The sequence below is a fragment of the Asterias amurensis genome, chromosome 21, assembly GCF_032118995.1.
Source record: "Asterias amurensis chromosome 21, ASM3211899v1".
Classification (NCBI taxonomy): domain Eukaryota; kingdom Metazoa; phylum Echinodermata; class Asteroidea; order Forcipulatida; family Asteriidae; genus Asterias; species Asterias amurensis.
This window is the reverse complement of record NC_092668.1, coordinates 1,904,513-1,921,372: the sequence shown is the minus strand read 5'-3', so window position 1 is coordinate 1,921,372 and position 16,860 is coordinate 1,904,513. Positions and strand designations below refer to the sequence as shown.

At 37.6% G+C, this 16,860-nt stretch overlaps 1 protein-coding gene across 3 annotated transcripts; it reads right to left on the bottom strand.

Annotated features, from left to right (window-relative positions):
* Positions 1 to 1,178: 1,178 nt before the first annotated feature.
* Positions 1,179 to 16,040, bottom strand: LOC139953237 (protein TBATA-like). Of its 3 annotated transcripts, XM_071952703.1 has the most exons (8): positions 15,895 to 16,040; positions 10,459 to 10,696; positions 8,270 to 8,542; positions 6,409 to 6,666; positions 5,204 to 5,448; positions 4,406 to 4,487; positions 3,609 to 3,845; positions 1,179 to 3,072 (listed from the first exon to the last, which is right to left on the bottom strand). In XM_071952703.1, the coding sequence occupies exons 2-8, from the start codon at positions 10,679 to 10,681 to the stop codon at positions 2,882 to 2,884; spliced, it is 1,509 nt and encodes a 502-aa protein (XP_071808804.1). In that variant the 5' UTR covers positions 10,682 to 10,696; positions 15,895 to 16,040; the 3' UTR covers positions 1,179 to 2,881. The 3 variants fall into 3 exon arrangements, with proteins under 3 accessions (XP_071808804.1, XP_071808802.1, XP_071808803.1); XM_071952701.1 differs by lacking the exon at positions 6,409 to 6,666; XM_071952702.1 differs by lacking the exon at positions 8,270 to 8,542.
* Between the last annotated feature and the right edge of the window lie 820 nt (positions 16,041 to 16,860).

The window sequence follows — 16,860 nt, the reverse complement described above, 5'->3', positions numbered from 1 at the left end:
GGCCTTGTGAATTTTGTCAAATTTTGGCTGAAAAAATCACAAGGCTATAGCCTTGTGAATTTTGTCAAATTTTGGCTGAGAAAGATCACAAGGCTTGTGAATTTTGTCAAATTTTGTCTTGAAAAGTTCACAAGGCTATAGCCTTGTGAATTTTGTCAAATTTTGGCTGAAAAAGTTCCCTTGTGAATTTGTAAAATTTTAGCTGAAAAAGATCACAAAGATCACAAGGCCTTGTGAATTTTTTAATATTTGGCTGAAAAAGTTCACAAGTCCTTGTGAATTTTGTATAATTTTGGCTTGAAAAGATCACATTGAATTTTGTCAAATTCTGGCTGAAAAAGATCACAAAGATCACAAGGCTATAGCCTTGTGAATTTTTTAATATTTGGCTGAAAAAGTTCACAAGTCCTTGTGAATTTTGTAAAATTTTGGCTTGAAAAGATCACAAGGCTATAGCCTTGTGAATTTTGTCAAATTTTGGCTGAAAAAGATCACAAAGTTCACAAGGCTATAGCCTTGTGAATTTTGTAAAATTTTGGCTTTTTGCCGAAAAAGATCACAAGGCTATAGCCTTGTGAATTTTGTCAAATTTTGGCTCGAAAAATTCACAAGGCTATATAGCCTTGTGAATTTTGTCAAATTTTTGCTGAAAAAGATCACAAAGTTCACAAGGCTATAGCCTTGTGAATTTTGTAAAATTGGTGCTGAAAAAGATCCCAAAGATCACAAGGCTATAGCCAGACAAAACTTTGGCTAAAAAAGTTCACAAGGCTATAGCCTTGTGAATTTTGTCAAATTTGGCTGAAAAAGACCACAAAGATCACAAGGCTATAGCCTTGTGAATTTTGTAAAATTTTTGGCTTGAAAAGTTCACAAGGCTATAGCCTTTGTAAAACTTTGGCTGAAGAGATTACAAGGCCTGGTGAACGTGTCAATTTTTGGCTGAAAAGTTCACAAGGCTGTCTTGCCTTGTGAACTTTGTCAAATTTTGGCTGAACTTCGTCAAATTTTTGCCTTGTGAATTTTGTCAAATTTTTGCTTTTTGCTGAAAAAGATCACAAGGTAATGAATAGCCTGATGAATTTTGTCAATTTTTTGCTGAAAAAGATCATAAGATCAAAAAGATCACAAGGCAGTCAAAAATTCTGTAAAATGCTTTCATTTAAAACGATAAGGGGTAAGCTTTGCATGTTACAATTTTGTTCTTTATTTGCATAAAAAAGTGATAAATTACCTTGAAATGTTTTTATCAAAAACAAGATGCTTAAAAGTAAAACAACTCTGCTCTAATAACAAGGGGTGTAAGCATTGAGTTTTTACCAAAAATGTGTTTTAAAAACTGCAAGGGGTTATTAGCGTTAAGAAAAAACTTGCATTTTGTTCTTGCTTGTACATCCCAATACACAACAATGCATGCACACACAAAGTTAAATATACGTAAGGCAGTGAGTTAAAGCTGAATGTCTGTACAACACTTTTAAGTGTTTGCAATTTAACGTAAACGCTCTGAAAACACAAAAAAGTACAATGTGCTAAATATTGCGCATAAAATATTAAAAAACTTTTCTAGAAACTTTCTAAAACAGGAGTTATTGTCATCACAAAACTATACATTATGCACAGGAAATCCTATTTATGTACAACTTCTTTAGTTTTGATACAACTAAAAAAAAACCTTTAAATAACAATTCTAGAGTCGCTCTTGTAAACTTACCAAGAGTTTTTGGTATCTGATATTGTTAGCTCCGAAGTCTGTGCTTACAACCAATGGAGTTACCCAATTGCATGGCTCTTCTTACCATAAGTTAAGAATAAGCTTTTTCGTCAAGCGAATTTTAACGCACTTGCGCACTCCTTGCATTGGACACTATTGGTAATTGTCAAAGATCAGTCTTCTCACTTGGATTATCTCAACATATGCATAAAAAAACAAACCTGTGAAAATCTGAGCTCAATTGGTCGTCAAAGTTCATGAAGTTGTGAGTTAATAATACAAGGAAAAACACCCTTGTCACACAAAGTTGTGTGCTTTCAGATGCTTGATTTCGAGACCTCAAGTTCTAAATCTGAGGTCTCGAAATCAAATTCGTGAAAAATTACTTCTTTCTCGAAAACTACTCCACTTCAGAGGGACCGTTTCTCACAATGTTTTTTACTACTGTACCAACCTCTCCCCATTACTCGTTACCAAGTAAGGTTTTGTGCTAATAATTGTTTTTAGTCTTTACCAATATTGTCCACTGCCTTTAAAGGGCATCGTTAACATAGAACTTGATGGTAAGTAGGGTAATGAAACTAGGGTCAGACTATCTAGAAATACTTTTCTATCTCTACATATTAAACTTAAAGGCACCTTGGAACACCATTGTGTCTCTTGCTGAACTTTCAATACTGACTTGAGCCAAGTCTACAGAGCATTCAATTAAAATTGTACAAAAAATACACAAATAGTTTCTGTACACTTGAGTGTAAAGGGAATGCCCATTGGCTGAAAAAATCGGTGGTAAAAGTGTAAACATACATGAGTTATTTACAACACACTCTTCAGAGTAGTGATTTTATGTACAGAATATTCAACGCTTTGAAAAAATATATAGTGCTTTTGAAGTAAACACAACACGGATAAAATTTGACCATAAAATTGTCTCTGTGAAACAGTAGGTGCAACGAGTCAGGGGTTCACAGTGGAAAGGAACCTCAGCAGCTGCCATCTTTGTCTGTAACCCCATGCTCAATAACATTAAGTCAATACTGATTTTCATAACACCAATACAGGGATCAGACTATTTTTGCCTCTGGCCTTAGTGCTGATTCCAGTGAAAGAACAAACCCAAAATGACATCACCATGATAAAAGTCTACGACGGACGAGCGAAGGTGGCTCAGTTAGTTGTTGTAGCTTCCTCAGGTTTCCAGGATTGGGGCTCGGTAGCCGTCGAGACGTAACGCATCTTGGGAGTTTTTGGAGGAGGGACATCTCCAGCTCGGGATTTTGACCTTGTGACGGGGCGCTGCGGGTGGTCGATTTTGAAGATATCGGGCTTGCCACTCTTCTTTCTTAATGCTGGATGATCTGTAAAAACAAACAAAGAGAGAGAGAATAAACAAAAAGGTCAGGTTAATAGTGAAATAGACGCTTCTAAAATGGCCGCGATTGAATATTGTTTAAATTTCTTTAAAAAAACAGCGCTTCACGAACTTTATGATTATTCAAACCACACACACTTGGTACTTTCCTGCTGAAAAAAAGTCCACAATCCTCTGCATTTTAGATCTGGGTCCAACTTCATGCTCATGGCTCAACTTCTTGTAACTCAATGGGCTGTAAGCGCACCTTCTCCACAATTCGGCAATAGCGTCATACTTCCAATGCTTGCTCATTATTTACCAAAGACTAAAATCTGACTAAAAACTCTATGTGCTTGGTGAAACCAAACCAGTTGGTAACCAGCCATAGGCATTGAAACATGGTTGTCACTCTTTCTGCTAACCAAACATCTTGTCTGCACTAATCATTTTGTAAGAAACAAAGCCAATTTTCCCAGACTTTTTCTTATTTTTGGTCTTCATAGACCTGTTTATCAACAGTCGCCTTTTTCCCCCACTCACCTTCCTGTTCGTAGGAGTATCTAGAGTAGCCATTAGGTGTTCCAATTCTTCTCTCGTCCTTCTGCGTCGGGTCCGGTCTGTCCAGCTCCCCGTACCCATTCTGGAGGATCATGTTGGGTGGGGGTTGGCTGTGAGGGCGCTCTAAGGGAGCGTAATACTCTTGGCTCTGCGTGCGTTTCCAGTAATCGGACTCGTTTGTGACGGCACCACGGATCATGTCCAGCACCAGCTCTTTTTCTGTAGAAGCAAATAATAAAATTTGGAATAGGAATTTTTTGATCAACAATCTAAAGTCCATGACGACCATGGCTGCATCAAATCAAATCCATCCTTGTTTAGCGAGGTGACAGCAGGCACCAACCGCATCTCTGTATGCAGCAACTGTGAATGGACACCAACTTTCAGAATTCTGATGAATTGTTTCTCAGATCAAAATGTTTTTGGGTGAAAATTTATTTCTCAAAAAAGTTTTTACCATCATCAGCTGCAGTGCTTCTCACCCATGTAATTTTGTACGGTAAACTTTTGGAGTATTTGCCAATCTACATGTACATCCTTAGATGTCCTTAGATTTTGGAAAGCAAATTATCGAAAGCATTTTACGAGGAACACTTGCCCAACCATCTTGGTTTTTAAAGTGAATTTAAAAACACATTTTGATACAAAATAACAGCGCAGCTAAATTTAATTGCATAAGCCAACAAAAAGAATTTCCATCGAACTAAAGGATTAAATCCATCGATCAATTCTGGAGTAAAATTTAATCAATTTTTCCAGAGTAATAATGGAGCACTTACCTCTTTCTCCTGCCGAACACAGCCATGATTGAACGGCATTGATGGAATCTGTCTGCAGTATCTGACATAGCATCTCCATAACCTTCACACAAGGAGATAAACAAACAGAGATGAAAAACTGAAGTGATATCCTCTTGATATTTGGGGCTCTGACAATGAGATGGGTAGAAATGTCTTCACGCTACGCACCAGGTCATAGCTCTTACTCCGACATGCATGCTAGATATCAAGCAATTCTTACATTAACAGGCATGATATTTGGTTCTTAGAACAAAGTAGGAAAATAATTTGGGGGCAGCAGAGTTGACCTACTTGTTCATCCATTGTATGGTTTAGGAGCCTAATACATTTTCAGGCTATTTTATCACAATTTTCCTGATTTTTCCAAGGGTACACTCCAGGAAGCTGAGATGGTTTTAGGAATGAATTAAATGGCCCTGTGACCAGGGCCCAATTTCATAGAGCTGCTAAGCACACAAATTTCTTCCTTGGTAAAAACAGGATTACCAACCAAATTTTCATTTGTTGCATATGGCTTGTTAGTCTGGTATTCAGCTGTTGTTTGCTTATCCTGAAAATCATGTGAAAATTTGGTTGGTAATCCTGTTTTTATCAAGGCAAACATTTCATGCTAAGCAAATTTTTATGCTTAGCAGCTCTATGAAATTGGGCCAAGGGGTAATAATGTTGGAAGCGCTTTGAGGCGCCCTTTGGGTGTATAAAGTGCTACATGTATATAAAAACCAACTATTCTTATTCTAAAACCATCTAGATCTTCTAGAACTTTCTTGAACTTACCAGGGCCTCCTGGTCCATCTCCGGTACGATGTGCTGGAACAGATCCCTCGGCCGTTGTTTCTGACGGGAGAAACCACGACTCATCGCCCTGGACGGTGGGGGAAGAAGCCTTCCGGTCTCGGCCGAGTAGACGCTGGTTCGTCTCGGCTGGACTTCTTGCTGTTCCTTGATCTCCTTGGGGAGACCCATACCTGCTTTCTCGGTGAGCTGACGTAACTCCTCACGCCAAAGGTCCGTAATGGGTACTATGCATCGTAGGAAATGAAAAATTACAGAAAATGTTTAGTGTGTTGTTTTGTTTCTTCTGCCTTTTTTTTCAAACAGCGCTTACTTTTGATTGTGATTTTAAAATTTGATTTTCAACAGTTTGCATTAGCCCTCTGACTCTTGAAACATTTTCCAACCAATGACCAACCGTTGGGAACCATCCAAGTGTTAGAGTGATTGATTGTGAATGGTGGTTACAACTGTGACATAAAATGGTCCAACAGTAGAAGGGTTAATGTTGGGTTTCACACTTTTTTTGTGATGTGGTTTGTTTTTTTGTCCCACTAGTTCAAGGTGTGATGAAAAGAAATCAAATCATGTAGCCAAAGTTTCATGAAATAGAAATAACTGCTTTAATCAAATGACCATAAGATGATATTGTTTAAAAGTAAACAGAGATATGCACATTTTTGAGCGAGTTCATTGGTGATAAACTAATCACAAGTTATTATTATTATTATTATTATAAGTTTTAAGGTGCAATATTCAATGGTGGTGTATGAGGAACTCAAAGGCCATTTTTGAAACCATGGCTCCCACTCTGGCTATGAGGCCATGAAACTTAGCCAGAGTCGTAGCTGTTGTATCAAAAAGGGCCCAAGACAGAAGAAAGTGAAGGGTGTATTACATTAGATCTTGATCATGGGCCTGCCATTTTGTCAGTCATAAGATTGTGAAATCTGAGGAAGATATGATAATGATGGAACCATAACAGCTTTTACAAGAAAAATCTATTTTCAAAATGAACTTTTGATCAAAGCTTTCAATGCCAGCCATTTTGATCGACTGTAAGTCTGCGAGCGACCAAGCCAAAATGATTTACTAATTGGCAAGAATTCGTTCATGGACACACAAAGCACTTCTTGCAGTGATCACAAATACGAAAAAAACACACACACAATATAAAAAAACACACACACACAAGAAAAACAACTCACTAAGTCCAAGTTTGGGATCTGCTTTTTCTTTGAACCCCAGTGGGTAAGTGCTGAGCCCGGTCAGCGTGTTTATGGGATAACGATGTGAGTTGAGGGTGGGGTTCTGATTCTGAATTCGGTAACGGTGCGGGTTGACAGCCGGTATTCGGTGCGAGTACATCTGTCGAGACTCGCCAGTAGAGGGCCTCTTGAGGAGTTGTTGCGGATTGGTGACCATGTGCTCGTCGTGAACTGCGCATATCGGCATGTCGTTCAGGCCTGAGGAATACCAACATTTATTCACAAAGGAGAATATCTTGACGTCGACCAAGATTGGAGTCCACACACGAGAATTCTGTCATCTCAACCCCCATCTGTCGCCGCGAGTAGGCCCGAACCCTGAACATCATGGCTTGAAGACGCACTCCCGACTACCACATCTCAAACTCTAATTACGGGGCAACACAGGCCTGTATGATTTTTTTGGGGAAGGGCACGAGCACCAAGGCATTTTCTCCTTGGAGGCACCCTATGAGAACATTGCAAATTTCTACCGGAGCATTTCAAGGGCACCAAGGCAATGACCAGGGGCCATGGAGGCAATCGCCTGTGTTGTCTCCATGAAGTATCGGGCCTGGCAACAAATGGACACAGATTGACTGCAACATGCTTATGGCAGCCTAGACAAAGTCGAAAACGGGCCAAATCAAATTTACCCCAAAATGCTATCTACACATGCGAGTCAGTGCTTTTCCAAGTACATGGCGTGTAGTTAGTATTTAAAGATAAGTCACAGAAAAAAAGTTTTGAAAAGGACAACATGCAGAAATTTCTTGTAAATTATTCTGGTCATTAATGGTTCCATTAATGGAAAGAGAAAAAAATTGAAAACAATTGCAGAACGCTTGGCTGATTGAAGGAAGTTTTAAGAAGCATTTGAATTTGGCAGAAGTGAAAAGTGAAATTATCTCTTCTTTTTGCTACAAAATGAGTTAGTTGGCCCAGAGTAGTATTTGTTTTGTTTGATTTCAGTTAATGATGGTATCTTTAAGTTCCATTTTAGTAATGACAAGGGTGAACTTAGTACATGTAAAGGATTTCAGATGAATAAAAGAATGAATTAGTAACATGCAAGTTAGTTTATACAAGTATCATCAAGAGACTATTGTGTGCATTTGAGTCGGGCTGTCCAATGTAAAGTAAATGTCTGTACCTGTGATTTTGACAAAAAGTCAAAATTAAAAGCACAGAATTGTTTTCTTCTAGTTTTGTGCTCACAGAAGAACTTTCATGCTATGTTCTATTCACGTTACCTGTTTTTTTTTAATTGGGGCAACCGATATAAGCAGTTGGCATTTTGTGGAGTCTTCAAATGCTAATTTCTTAAACTTGACTATATTTTAGAAGGAAATATTTTATCTGAGCTTGAAGCTTGATAAATCTTTCTGTTTTTGCCCAATAAGTTATGTGGTTAAAAATGTACGTGATTTGGTATGGAATATATGCCTATGGGGGCCCATTGAAAAGAGAAAGAAATTCTGGACATCAGAAAAACTTTATCTTAAAGTGTGCATTAATCTTCATTGCAAAAGTTAGTTAGTGGCCTGGAATTTCAAGAAGAGTCTCCATGAAAGGCTATGAATGAATCTTGATTGCTAAGCAAAGTCTTAAGCCACAATACAGTTCACTACAATAGACAACTCATCTTTAAATGAGTTTGAGTGCTTTGGGAAATGAAGCCCAAACAGTGTAAAAATTAATTTTTTTAGAACTGCCAACTCGAATGCACTTTTTCTGTTACAATAGAGAGTTAGTAAGAAGGGAATGGGAGAAACATGCAACTAGTGTTTGGAGTTTGTTGAGGTGTTAGACAACGACTTACTCATGCCAAACTGAGGGTCGGCCCTTTCTCGCATGGACAACGGGAAACGGCGGTAGTGCTTTTGGCTGTCGATCTGATTGATCTTGTGATTTTGCAACGGCGGATTGATGTGGTTCGGGTGGTAGTTGATTGCCTGGACGGGCAGTTTAACGGGGAGGGACAAGCGGGTCTGGTCGAGGCCACTGCTGGTGGCGGGCCTGCTCCTCAGCTTGAGACGGGGGTTGACGACGAAGCCCTCGTCGTGGACGGCACAGATTGGGAAATCAAGCAAACCTGGATAATTCATTGTTTACAAAAATCAGAATTAATTATCAATTAATTAGAGACTTTAGAACTCTAGGTGGCAGCATACCAGGTAAATTTTCATTGTCGACTTAGTTTTGAGCATGCGCATAATAACCAAGAAAAATGGATTTCACCTGGTAAGTCTGCTGCCAGCAAGCGTTCCAAAAATTATCAATCCTTGGGAAAAATAATATTTTATCAAATACAAGGGTTGACCTATACACATGGAAATTTCAGCCTGATTTTTCACAGTTTGATTGAATTTTTCAAGGGCAAAGAGTTGGACATCAGACTAAAGTAGACTTCTAAACAAGTAAGTTTGTATTGCCGTTAATTTTCAGCGTGATTACCAATCATCCAAACATAAAGCTTCCCTTCAAAGGCATTGGACACTATGGGTTTATTTCTCAAAATATATTTTTACTGAAGTAGTTTTTGAGAAAGAGGTAGCTTTTCACTAAAAAATAAAATACTCAAGGCCTGGATACTTTTATGAGGCATTAAAAAGCAAACAAGTTTGTGCAAAGATTTGAGCAACCACTCCCTCAAAAGAGTTTTTACCCTTGGTTGTACCCGCAAGTTTACTATTAATATTTATATTTAGTTGCTCTTATTCTCCACACCATGCAAAGCTTTAAACACCATTTAAAGATTTGGGTGTTTTTTCTTTCAATATTCTCTTGCAACTTCGATGACCAATTGAGTCCAAACTCAAAGGTTTGTTATTTTATGTATATGATGAAATACAACAAGTGAGAATACTGGTCTTTTACAACACCAAAGGTGTCCGGTGCTTTTAAAATGGTGGACACTTGTGCAAGGTGCTCTATACATTATGGGCCTACTGGTTTTTGACAATCCAAACATAAACCTTCCCTTTAAGAGGGCAGGTGAGACTCACTTTAAACAGGACTGTAAAAAAAAGTGCTTCCTCCATTAGTCAAAGAGACTCTTGTGTGCTGAGCCAACAAATAATTCATTAAATCTATGGCCGTGTGTCTGGGGCTCGTAACGTCTCTAGGCTAGAACAAACTAGTCAATTGATCAAACAGAGTCACTCGCTCTATCGTTTATTTCTCTTTTACAAAGTGCCCGATACAGACAGCTGGCTTTGTTTCCGTCAGTTTTTTGCGCTATGGCTAAACAAAAAAAGAACCTTTGAGCTTCAAGAATTGGAGTTTATAACTGAAGGTTTTCCTTGGTTGATACTTTGGGCAGATGTTAAAGGGAAGGTAAACATTCTCGGTAATCACTCTTTAAAGGCAGTGGACACTATTGGTAATTACTCAAAATAAATTAGCATAAAACTTCATTATTTGGTATCGAGTAATGGGGAGCTGTTGATAGTATAAAACACTGTGAGAAATGGCTCCCTCTGAAGTAACATAGTTTTTCGAGAAAGAAGTAATTTGTACGACTTTTATTTCAAGACCTCAGATTGCCATAGTATAAAGCGTTTTGATAAACATTTCACTTTGAAGAAGTGTGGCTATACAAAGGTATATCTGTATTTATGCCCCAAAATGTCAGATTGTGTATTCCTATAAAGGGTTTGTTCTTCCTGCACGAACATTCGCTCCAAACACGACCATCTTTTGAAATGAAATTTTCACATGTTAGTTTTATTGTACAGTATACATCTACATTTCTGTTGGATTAAAAGAATCAAACTGGTCCCAAAATGTTGTTTCATTTTCCGAGGGGGATGTTTCTTTAAAGGAATTAAAAATTCCAAAAAGAAACACAAATTTTTGTTTCGGAACTCGATCTCTCTATCTCTTAAAAAACAGCCAATACATGTACAATAAGTCATAGTTATGTACTTCTCAAAATCTACAAAATAATGTCAATTTCAGTTGACTTCAATATGATCTTAATTGTAATATGTCTGAGATTTTGTTTACCTTTGATATGTCGGACTCTACCAGGGTGGGGGTTGTGACGAGCGAAGAAGGCACTCTGACTCAGGTTGCCGAACCGGGCGCTAGCCATGGTGGCCGGCCGGTTCCCTGCAAAGTCCTTCCTCGTCATAGGGAGATGGTGGTTCTTGGTGTTATGTTCTGGTACAACACCCAGAGTGCTGCGGACCACCAGCGGGTCACCGTTGGACGGGGTGAAAACGGGCATGGTTCAGTTCCACTTCTGTGTAAGCAAAATAAGATAAATAAATAAACCAACTCATACAAATACCGTTCATTTTCTACCTCAAAAGCTAAATACAGCCTGTCCATTATTAAAACTTATAAAAATTAGTTTTACAGTAAGACATCTACAGTAAGATTCAATGAAGGCGCTTGAACAAACATAAGTATTTTAAGACAGTTTTTTTTTTATTTCATGAATTATGAGACCAATTTATGGTCTTAAAGGTGCTAAGATGCATTCAACAGCCACTGTCAGAAACACTTGGCAATTCATTTTTCTTCACAATAAAGTCTAACTGGGTTGTTTTACATTCACAACACACTCAACTTATGGCTTCACATCCATCTGAAGGATGCAGCAATAACGGTGTCTTGATTAAAGGCACCGTACTTGTTTGGTAATTGTCAAAGACCAGTGTTCTCACTTGGTGTATCCCATCATAAGCATGAAATAACAAGCCTGTGAAGATTTGGGCTCAAATCGGTCATCGAAGTTGCGAGAAAATGATGAAAGAAAAAACACCCTTGCTGGACGAATTTTTGTGCTTTCAGATAGGAATAAAAGACTTCTAGCTAGAAGTCTTTTATATTTTAGTGAGAAAATACCTCTTTCTCAAAAACTACGCTACTTCAGAGGGAGTCGTTTCCCACAATGTTTTATACTACATGTATCAACAGCTCTCCAATGCTCGTTACCAAGTCAGTTTTTAAGTTAATACATGTTTTGAGTAATTACCAGTGTCAAGTAGACCAGGACTCGAACCTACACTCATGTTGATAAGAAACACCAGAGCTTTGGGCCCAGGTCTTAATAATGAACCTATTCTCCATGGTCTATACAATGTTTCCAAATGTCCCACTGCTCCAATTCTTCACAACACGAACACACACACCAAAATGTTACTTTTATCAAAACATGAGCATGAGAGACAAAAAGAACAAAATACACCCCTCAGAAAAATCCCAGTTACGCCTAAAATACACTTCTGAACTGTGTACTGATACTATGTAAAATAAAGTGATTGTTTCCAATCAATGTATGTGTAAACACAAACTGAAAAACATACTGGCACGAATCAGGGTTTTGCTTGCTCCGATGTTTGAATACATTTGCTTGAAAACGTGGCCAAACAACAACATACCTGAGTTGCCAATGAGTAACAGCCGAGTATTTACTCAGGTTTTGTCTGTTTGTTTTCTTTGCATGTTATAATACTTGGGTCGTCTAGGGGACTTCTGATGGTTTACGTTGACTTTAACGCTTTCCCCCCGCTGGCATTTCAGCTGTGTTTGTTTACTTATTTATAAACACGGCATGTGACTTAAAACCTATTTATTGTAATACCTTTTTTTTTAGTTGTGTTTTTTAACACAGTCAATGTGTCATTTACAATTTTTTGATAGAAAATTGGCTGGGGTTCAATTTGGGGTAAAACATCTCACAAGACAGCAGTTCTTGTTAAGACCAGATTTAAAATGAGCCAAAAAAAACCAAAAAAAAAACGAAAAAACACTATAGTGTCACTACGAACTGTTTTGAGTTGAACGAGCACTTTTAGAAGGTTTATTATCTCATTGTCTGATGGGTCATACTTCCATACTCAACAAAATTAAGATAATTATATGGGAGCTTAAAGGAACACGTTGCCTTGGATCGGACGAGTTGGTCTATAAAAAAGCGTTTGTAACCGTTTGTTATAAAATGCATATGGTTGGAAAGATAATTTAAAAGTAGAATACAATAATCCACACAACTTTGCCTTGAAATTGCGTGGTTTTCCTTCTACTGTGCGAACTAACACGGTCGGCCATTTATGGGAGTCAAAAATTTGACTCCCATAAATGGCTGACCGTGTTAGTCGACGAGGTTTAAGGAAAACCGAGCAATTTCGAGGCATGTTTGTGTGGATCATTGTATTCTACTTTTACAGCATCTTTCTACCCATATGCATATTATAACAAACGCTTTTCAAAGACCAACTCGACCGATCCAAGGCAACGTGTTCCTTTAAGTCAACATTTGAACATTGTTTTTTCTCTGATGAGGATTCAAAAATACAAGACTACTCGACTTGTCTGGCTGTAAAGTTTCTGGCCTGGTTGCTAAGCAAAATTTAGAAGAGAACCATTTGTGACATTTAACAAGATTTTGGATGACCAATTGCTAGATAATCAAATTTGTCATATCCAAGCTTTACAGTATCAAGCTTACTCAGAAAAGAGGGAGCTTCTTAAATTTAATGCTAAATAAAACAATGGAGACGACTTTAAAATCACAACTTTACAATATAGTCGCGTTCCTAGGTTGCTGTGGAGTCATGACTAATGTAATAGTACATCCAAGCACTTCATATGATCATTTTTTGACTTCTAACAACATTAACAATCACAGGTCTCACTGGGCAAGTCTATGATCTTCATTATTTGACCAAACTGAACATGGACACAATCAACAGTGGTTTTCATTAAAGTTCAATCATTAATCATAAAGCTATGGAGTAACGCTGTCAAATGCACTTACATCCATCCAATAACAGATTGACTAATGGGTGTGCTGGATAAGCTATGTCAATGTGGTGTGATCCACATTTTTAAAGGGAAAGGACACTGATTTTGAAAATTTCTTGTAAAAAACTCTGAACTTTAATGTTTTTAAAGTTCATTTTGTGTGGAGAATCCAAAAACTTAAATTTAAGATAAATTTTCAAAAGTAGTGAGGCCCTGTCAGATTTAGCTCAAGAATTAATTTGTCAAAGTTTTATCTAAAAGATTAATCAGACAATCTTCTTAATGACAGAGAGGTCTCTACTCTACTTGTTGGAGATAAAATAAAAAGCCAAAACCGTCCACCAGAACGCCAAATTTACAGCACTGTATAAGGTCAACAGGCATCATTCTAAGATAAGAATTAACTATAAGTACCGTAGTTAACTTGCAGGTACCATGTGTAAAATCTCTTTTTTTCCTATTCCCAGAGAAGAGCAGAGTAGCCTACACTGTTCACACACAAAAATTGAGACAACACCAGCTCTTTTTCAGAGCCCACACTCCTCCAAAACAAGATATTTATGGTTGCACTTGCAAGTTTACTATTAATAGTTAATTTCTTATCTTATTTTCCACACCATGAAAGCTTCAAACACATGCACAAGTCAACATTGTTTTTGCCCAAATTCCTAACAAAATATTTATCATGTACAGTATCCATGGCTCATTCTTTCATTTATTTGCAGAAATTCCGAGAGCATTAGCAGGAGTGTACTAAACACAATGGTTCCAAAGCGACAGAGAGACTTCTCTGGTTTTACAGTAAACAGTCACTTGTCTACAGTCAACATAGAAACTACAATCAGTAAACAGACAAACTTTGCTTTGGGTAAACTTTAACAACAGCGATAACTTTGTGAGACCATGAGGGGGAGCCAGAGGTTGAGTGGCAATTTATTTAGAGGTACACGGTAGCACTTCTGTGTTGCAGACAATTATTATATTAATAACGATAGATGTCTGACTTATGCTAGTTATCGGTAGGGTCATAGATTAGATGATGTCAAGGTTATGCTGATTATCAAAAATTATCAAAAGATACAATAAATTCAACTGTGAAAGTATTTTTATCAAGAACATTGAATCCATCAAGGTGACAGCCAATACCAACCACAGAAATTTTAATTTTCAGTCCATCCTCAGAAATAAATTATTAGAAATGATTCATGAATAAATTGTTTATCAAGTAAAACAAAAAATAGAGGGTGAAAATTTACCAAACATATTTTCAAAATAGTTTATCACCAGCTGCAGTGCTTCTTACCGAGTAAGTTTTTGTGGTAATTAATTTCTACGGTCTTTACCACTCTATGACCCTACCTTTAAAGGGTTTTAAAAACATTGACAAGACTAAAAACATAAATAACTTACAAGGTTTACAGATGGTCAGGGTGGCAAACTTCCTTGGACATATTTTTGATGACAAGTTTTTTTTTGTTTTTTATGTTTACATTAAATGAGTAAAAAAAAATTACTTTTGATCTTGTGAGACCAAACTTCAGATGTTCTAAAACAGTAAGTTTTTTTCTCACTAGGGTTATTCCTCAAAGACATCAATGACCAATCATTGTTTTGCTTTGTGTATGTTGGGTCACACTCAGTATAGTGGTCTTTGATAAAATACATTTCATCACTTTTTCCAACCAAGACAAAAACAAATCAGCTTTTCATGTTAGACTGTTGATTTTGAATTGCAAACTGAGTTCAAATTACCAAGTGAGGACTCTCCCTTTAGAGACTAAGTTATCAAAAAATGCTACAAAAAGAGAAAAAAATTGCTCCAAGAACACACATACTTCAAGAACACACATACTTCCACTCAACCAAAAACTTCAAAATAAATAAATTGACTATTTTCAATGTTTCCAATATCGTTGTATCATCCATATTTCCAAGATAATCAACATTTCTGATCTGTGCTTTTTTTTTTTAATGGTTTTCTTTGAAAAATCAACAGTAAAACCATGTATGGGCATACATGTACGGTGATGATCACACAGAAATGAATGATCTCTAAAGGTTTCAAGTCAAGAGAAATTCAACCTTGGCAACACTTAAGATTGTACAAAGTTTAAGATCTTAAAATAGTCTTATTTGTTTTTGTTTGGGTGGGGTTAAATCCACTGAATGTGCATTGACACAGTTGTGACAACTCCATACATTTTTACACACTGTTATATACCTTTACGACTTCTCACCCAAACACTAAGCCCAAGGCTTTATGTTTATCACTCTTGTAATCTCGTTTACGCCTTCAATCCAATTATCTTTCTAATCAACAATTAAATAAACTGTTAGTGTTTAATCTCAAATTGCTTTTTGATGGGACTGGGTCCGTTAAGTCAACAGCAACACTAAAGTGGTTACATTATACTGGTTTGTCACAAAAATATAACTTGAAACCTGCTAGTTTCTTAGTCTTGTCTTCATGAGTTGTTGTGAAGACGCGACACGAAGCAACCATTTTCACCTGTTACTATGCCATGCCATAGCGCCCTACATAATTGATTGAATTTTAATAGCAACAACAATCCCGCAAAAATCTGTTCGTCGTCCCACGCTGGAATTTTCACCAAAACCTACCCTAAAACCCCTTCAAATAAAACCATTCCGACTGAGTGACCAAAGAAATACATTCCAAATGCTTACCTAAAGCCTTTGATGGTGACGGACTCTCAGATTCAGGGCGGAGAAATCGAGAAATAACCGGCCAGTTTCGTTAACAGAGTAGTGCTTGCTTGGTTGATTGAGCTGCTGTAGTGTGTGTGCGTACAGTGTGTACGGGTTGTATGAGCTCTCAGTACGGGGTGGTTGTGCCCCGTTGCTAAGGGGAACATTGGTCTCCCGTGGTCGCCCTCAACAGGGTCACTAGTGAATCGATATTCAACCCACAAAGGTAACAACTACAAAACCAGGAATGACAAAAGGGGTGAAAGATCATCCCATTGTGGGGGCTCGTGTTCGATTTGTTCGGTTCTCGTCAGCTTAGCTGGTACGGCAGGCTGAGGTTGTTTGCTAGCTTGTAAGGTTTTGATAAAAACGATTAGATTCGGATGCGAGGAAAATTGATTTTTGATATGTGAAGGGCCATAGGCTAGACAGGGGGAGAGGGCTGTCAAGAAATGCACACACCCGCATTTCAAGAAGTATTATAGCTATAAATAAATAAACAATGAATTCCAGCTGCTGTTTCTAGGGAGATTGGTGATGTTTTTCCCCCGCTCCGGCCGGCGACAGAGTTACATAATTGATGTTTTCAATGAAATTAAGTTTTAATGTTTCTTTAGACGTTCAGAAGTGCACAAGGGTCCATTATTTTGGACTAATTAGCTTCAATTTCAACTTTTATTTTACTTTATGTAGGCTACTAGACCTATTATAATGTAGACCCTGGTGACACCAAATAAACATAAACAAAAAACGTACTCAAATAAAACATAGTAACAAAACGTAAACAATTCAGAGGTTTTGTTTCAGCTGCGTGAACCACCCCCTCTGTTGACGCTATATCCATGAGTAGGTGAGCCACTGCTGTTGTTCTGACAAAGACACAACCTCCTACATGCCATTGTATTCCGATGAACTCTATTCTGTGCATGGCCTGGCCATCACTTC

Coding starts and splice junctions, on each gene's coding strand:
- LOC139953237 (XM_071952703.1), bottom strand. CDS start 10,681: ATGCCCGTTTTCACCCCGTCCAACGGTGACCCGCTGGTGGTCCGCAGC. Junction 4,488..5,203: donor AGATGGACCAGGAGGCCCTG/GTAAGTTCAAGA, acceptor CCTTGTGTGAAG/GTTATGGAGATGCTATGTCA. Junction 3,846..4,405: donor GTGTTCGGCAGGAGAAAGAG/GTAAGTGCTCCA, acceptor TTGCTTCTACAG/AAAAAGAGCTGGTGCTGGAC.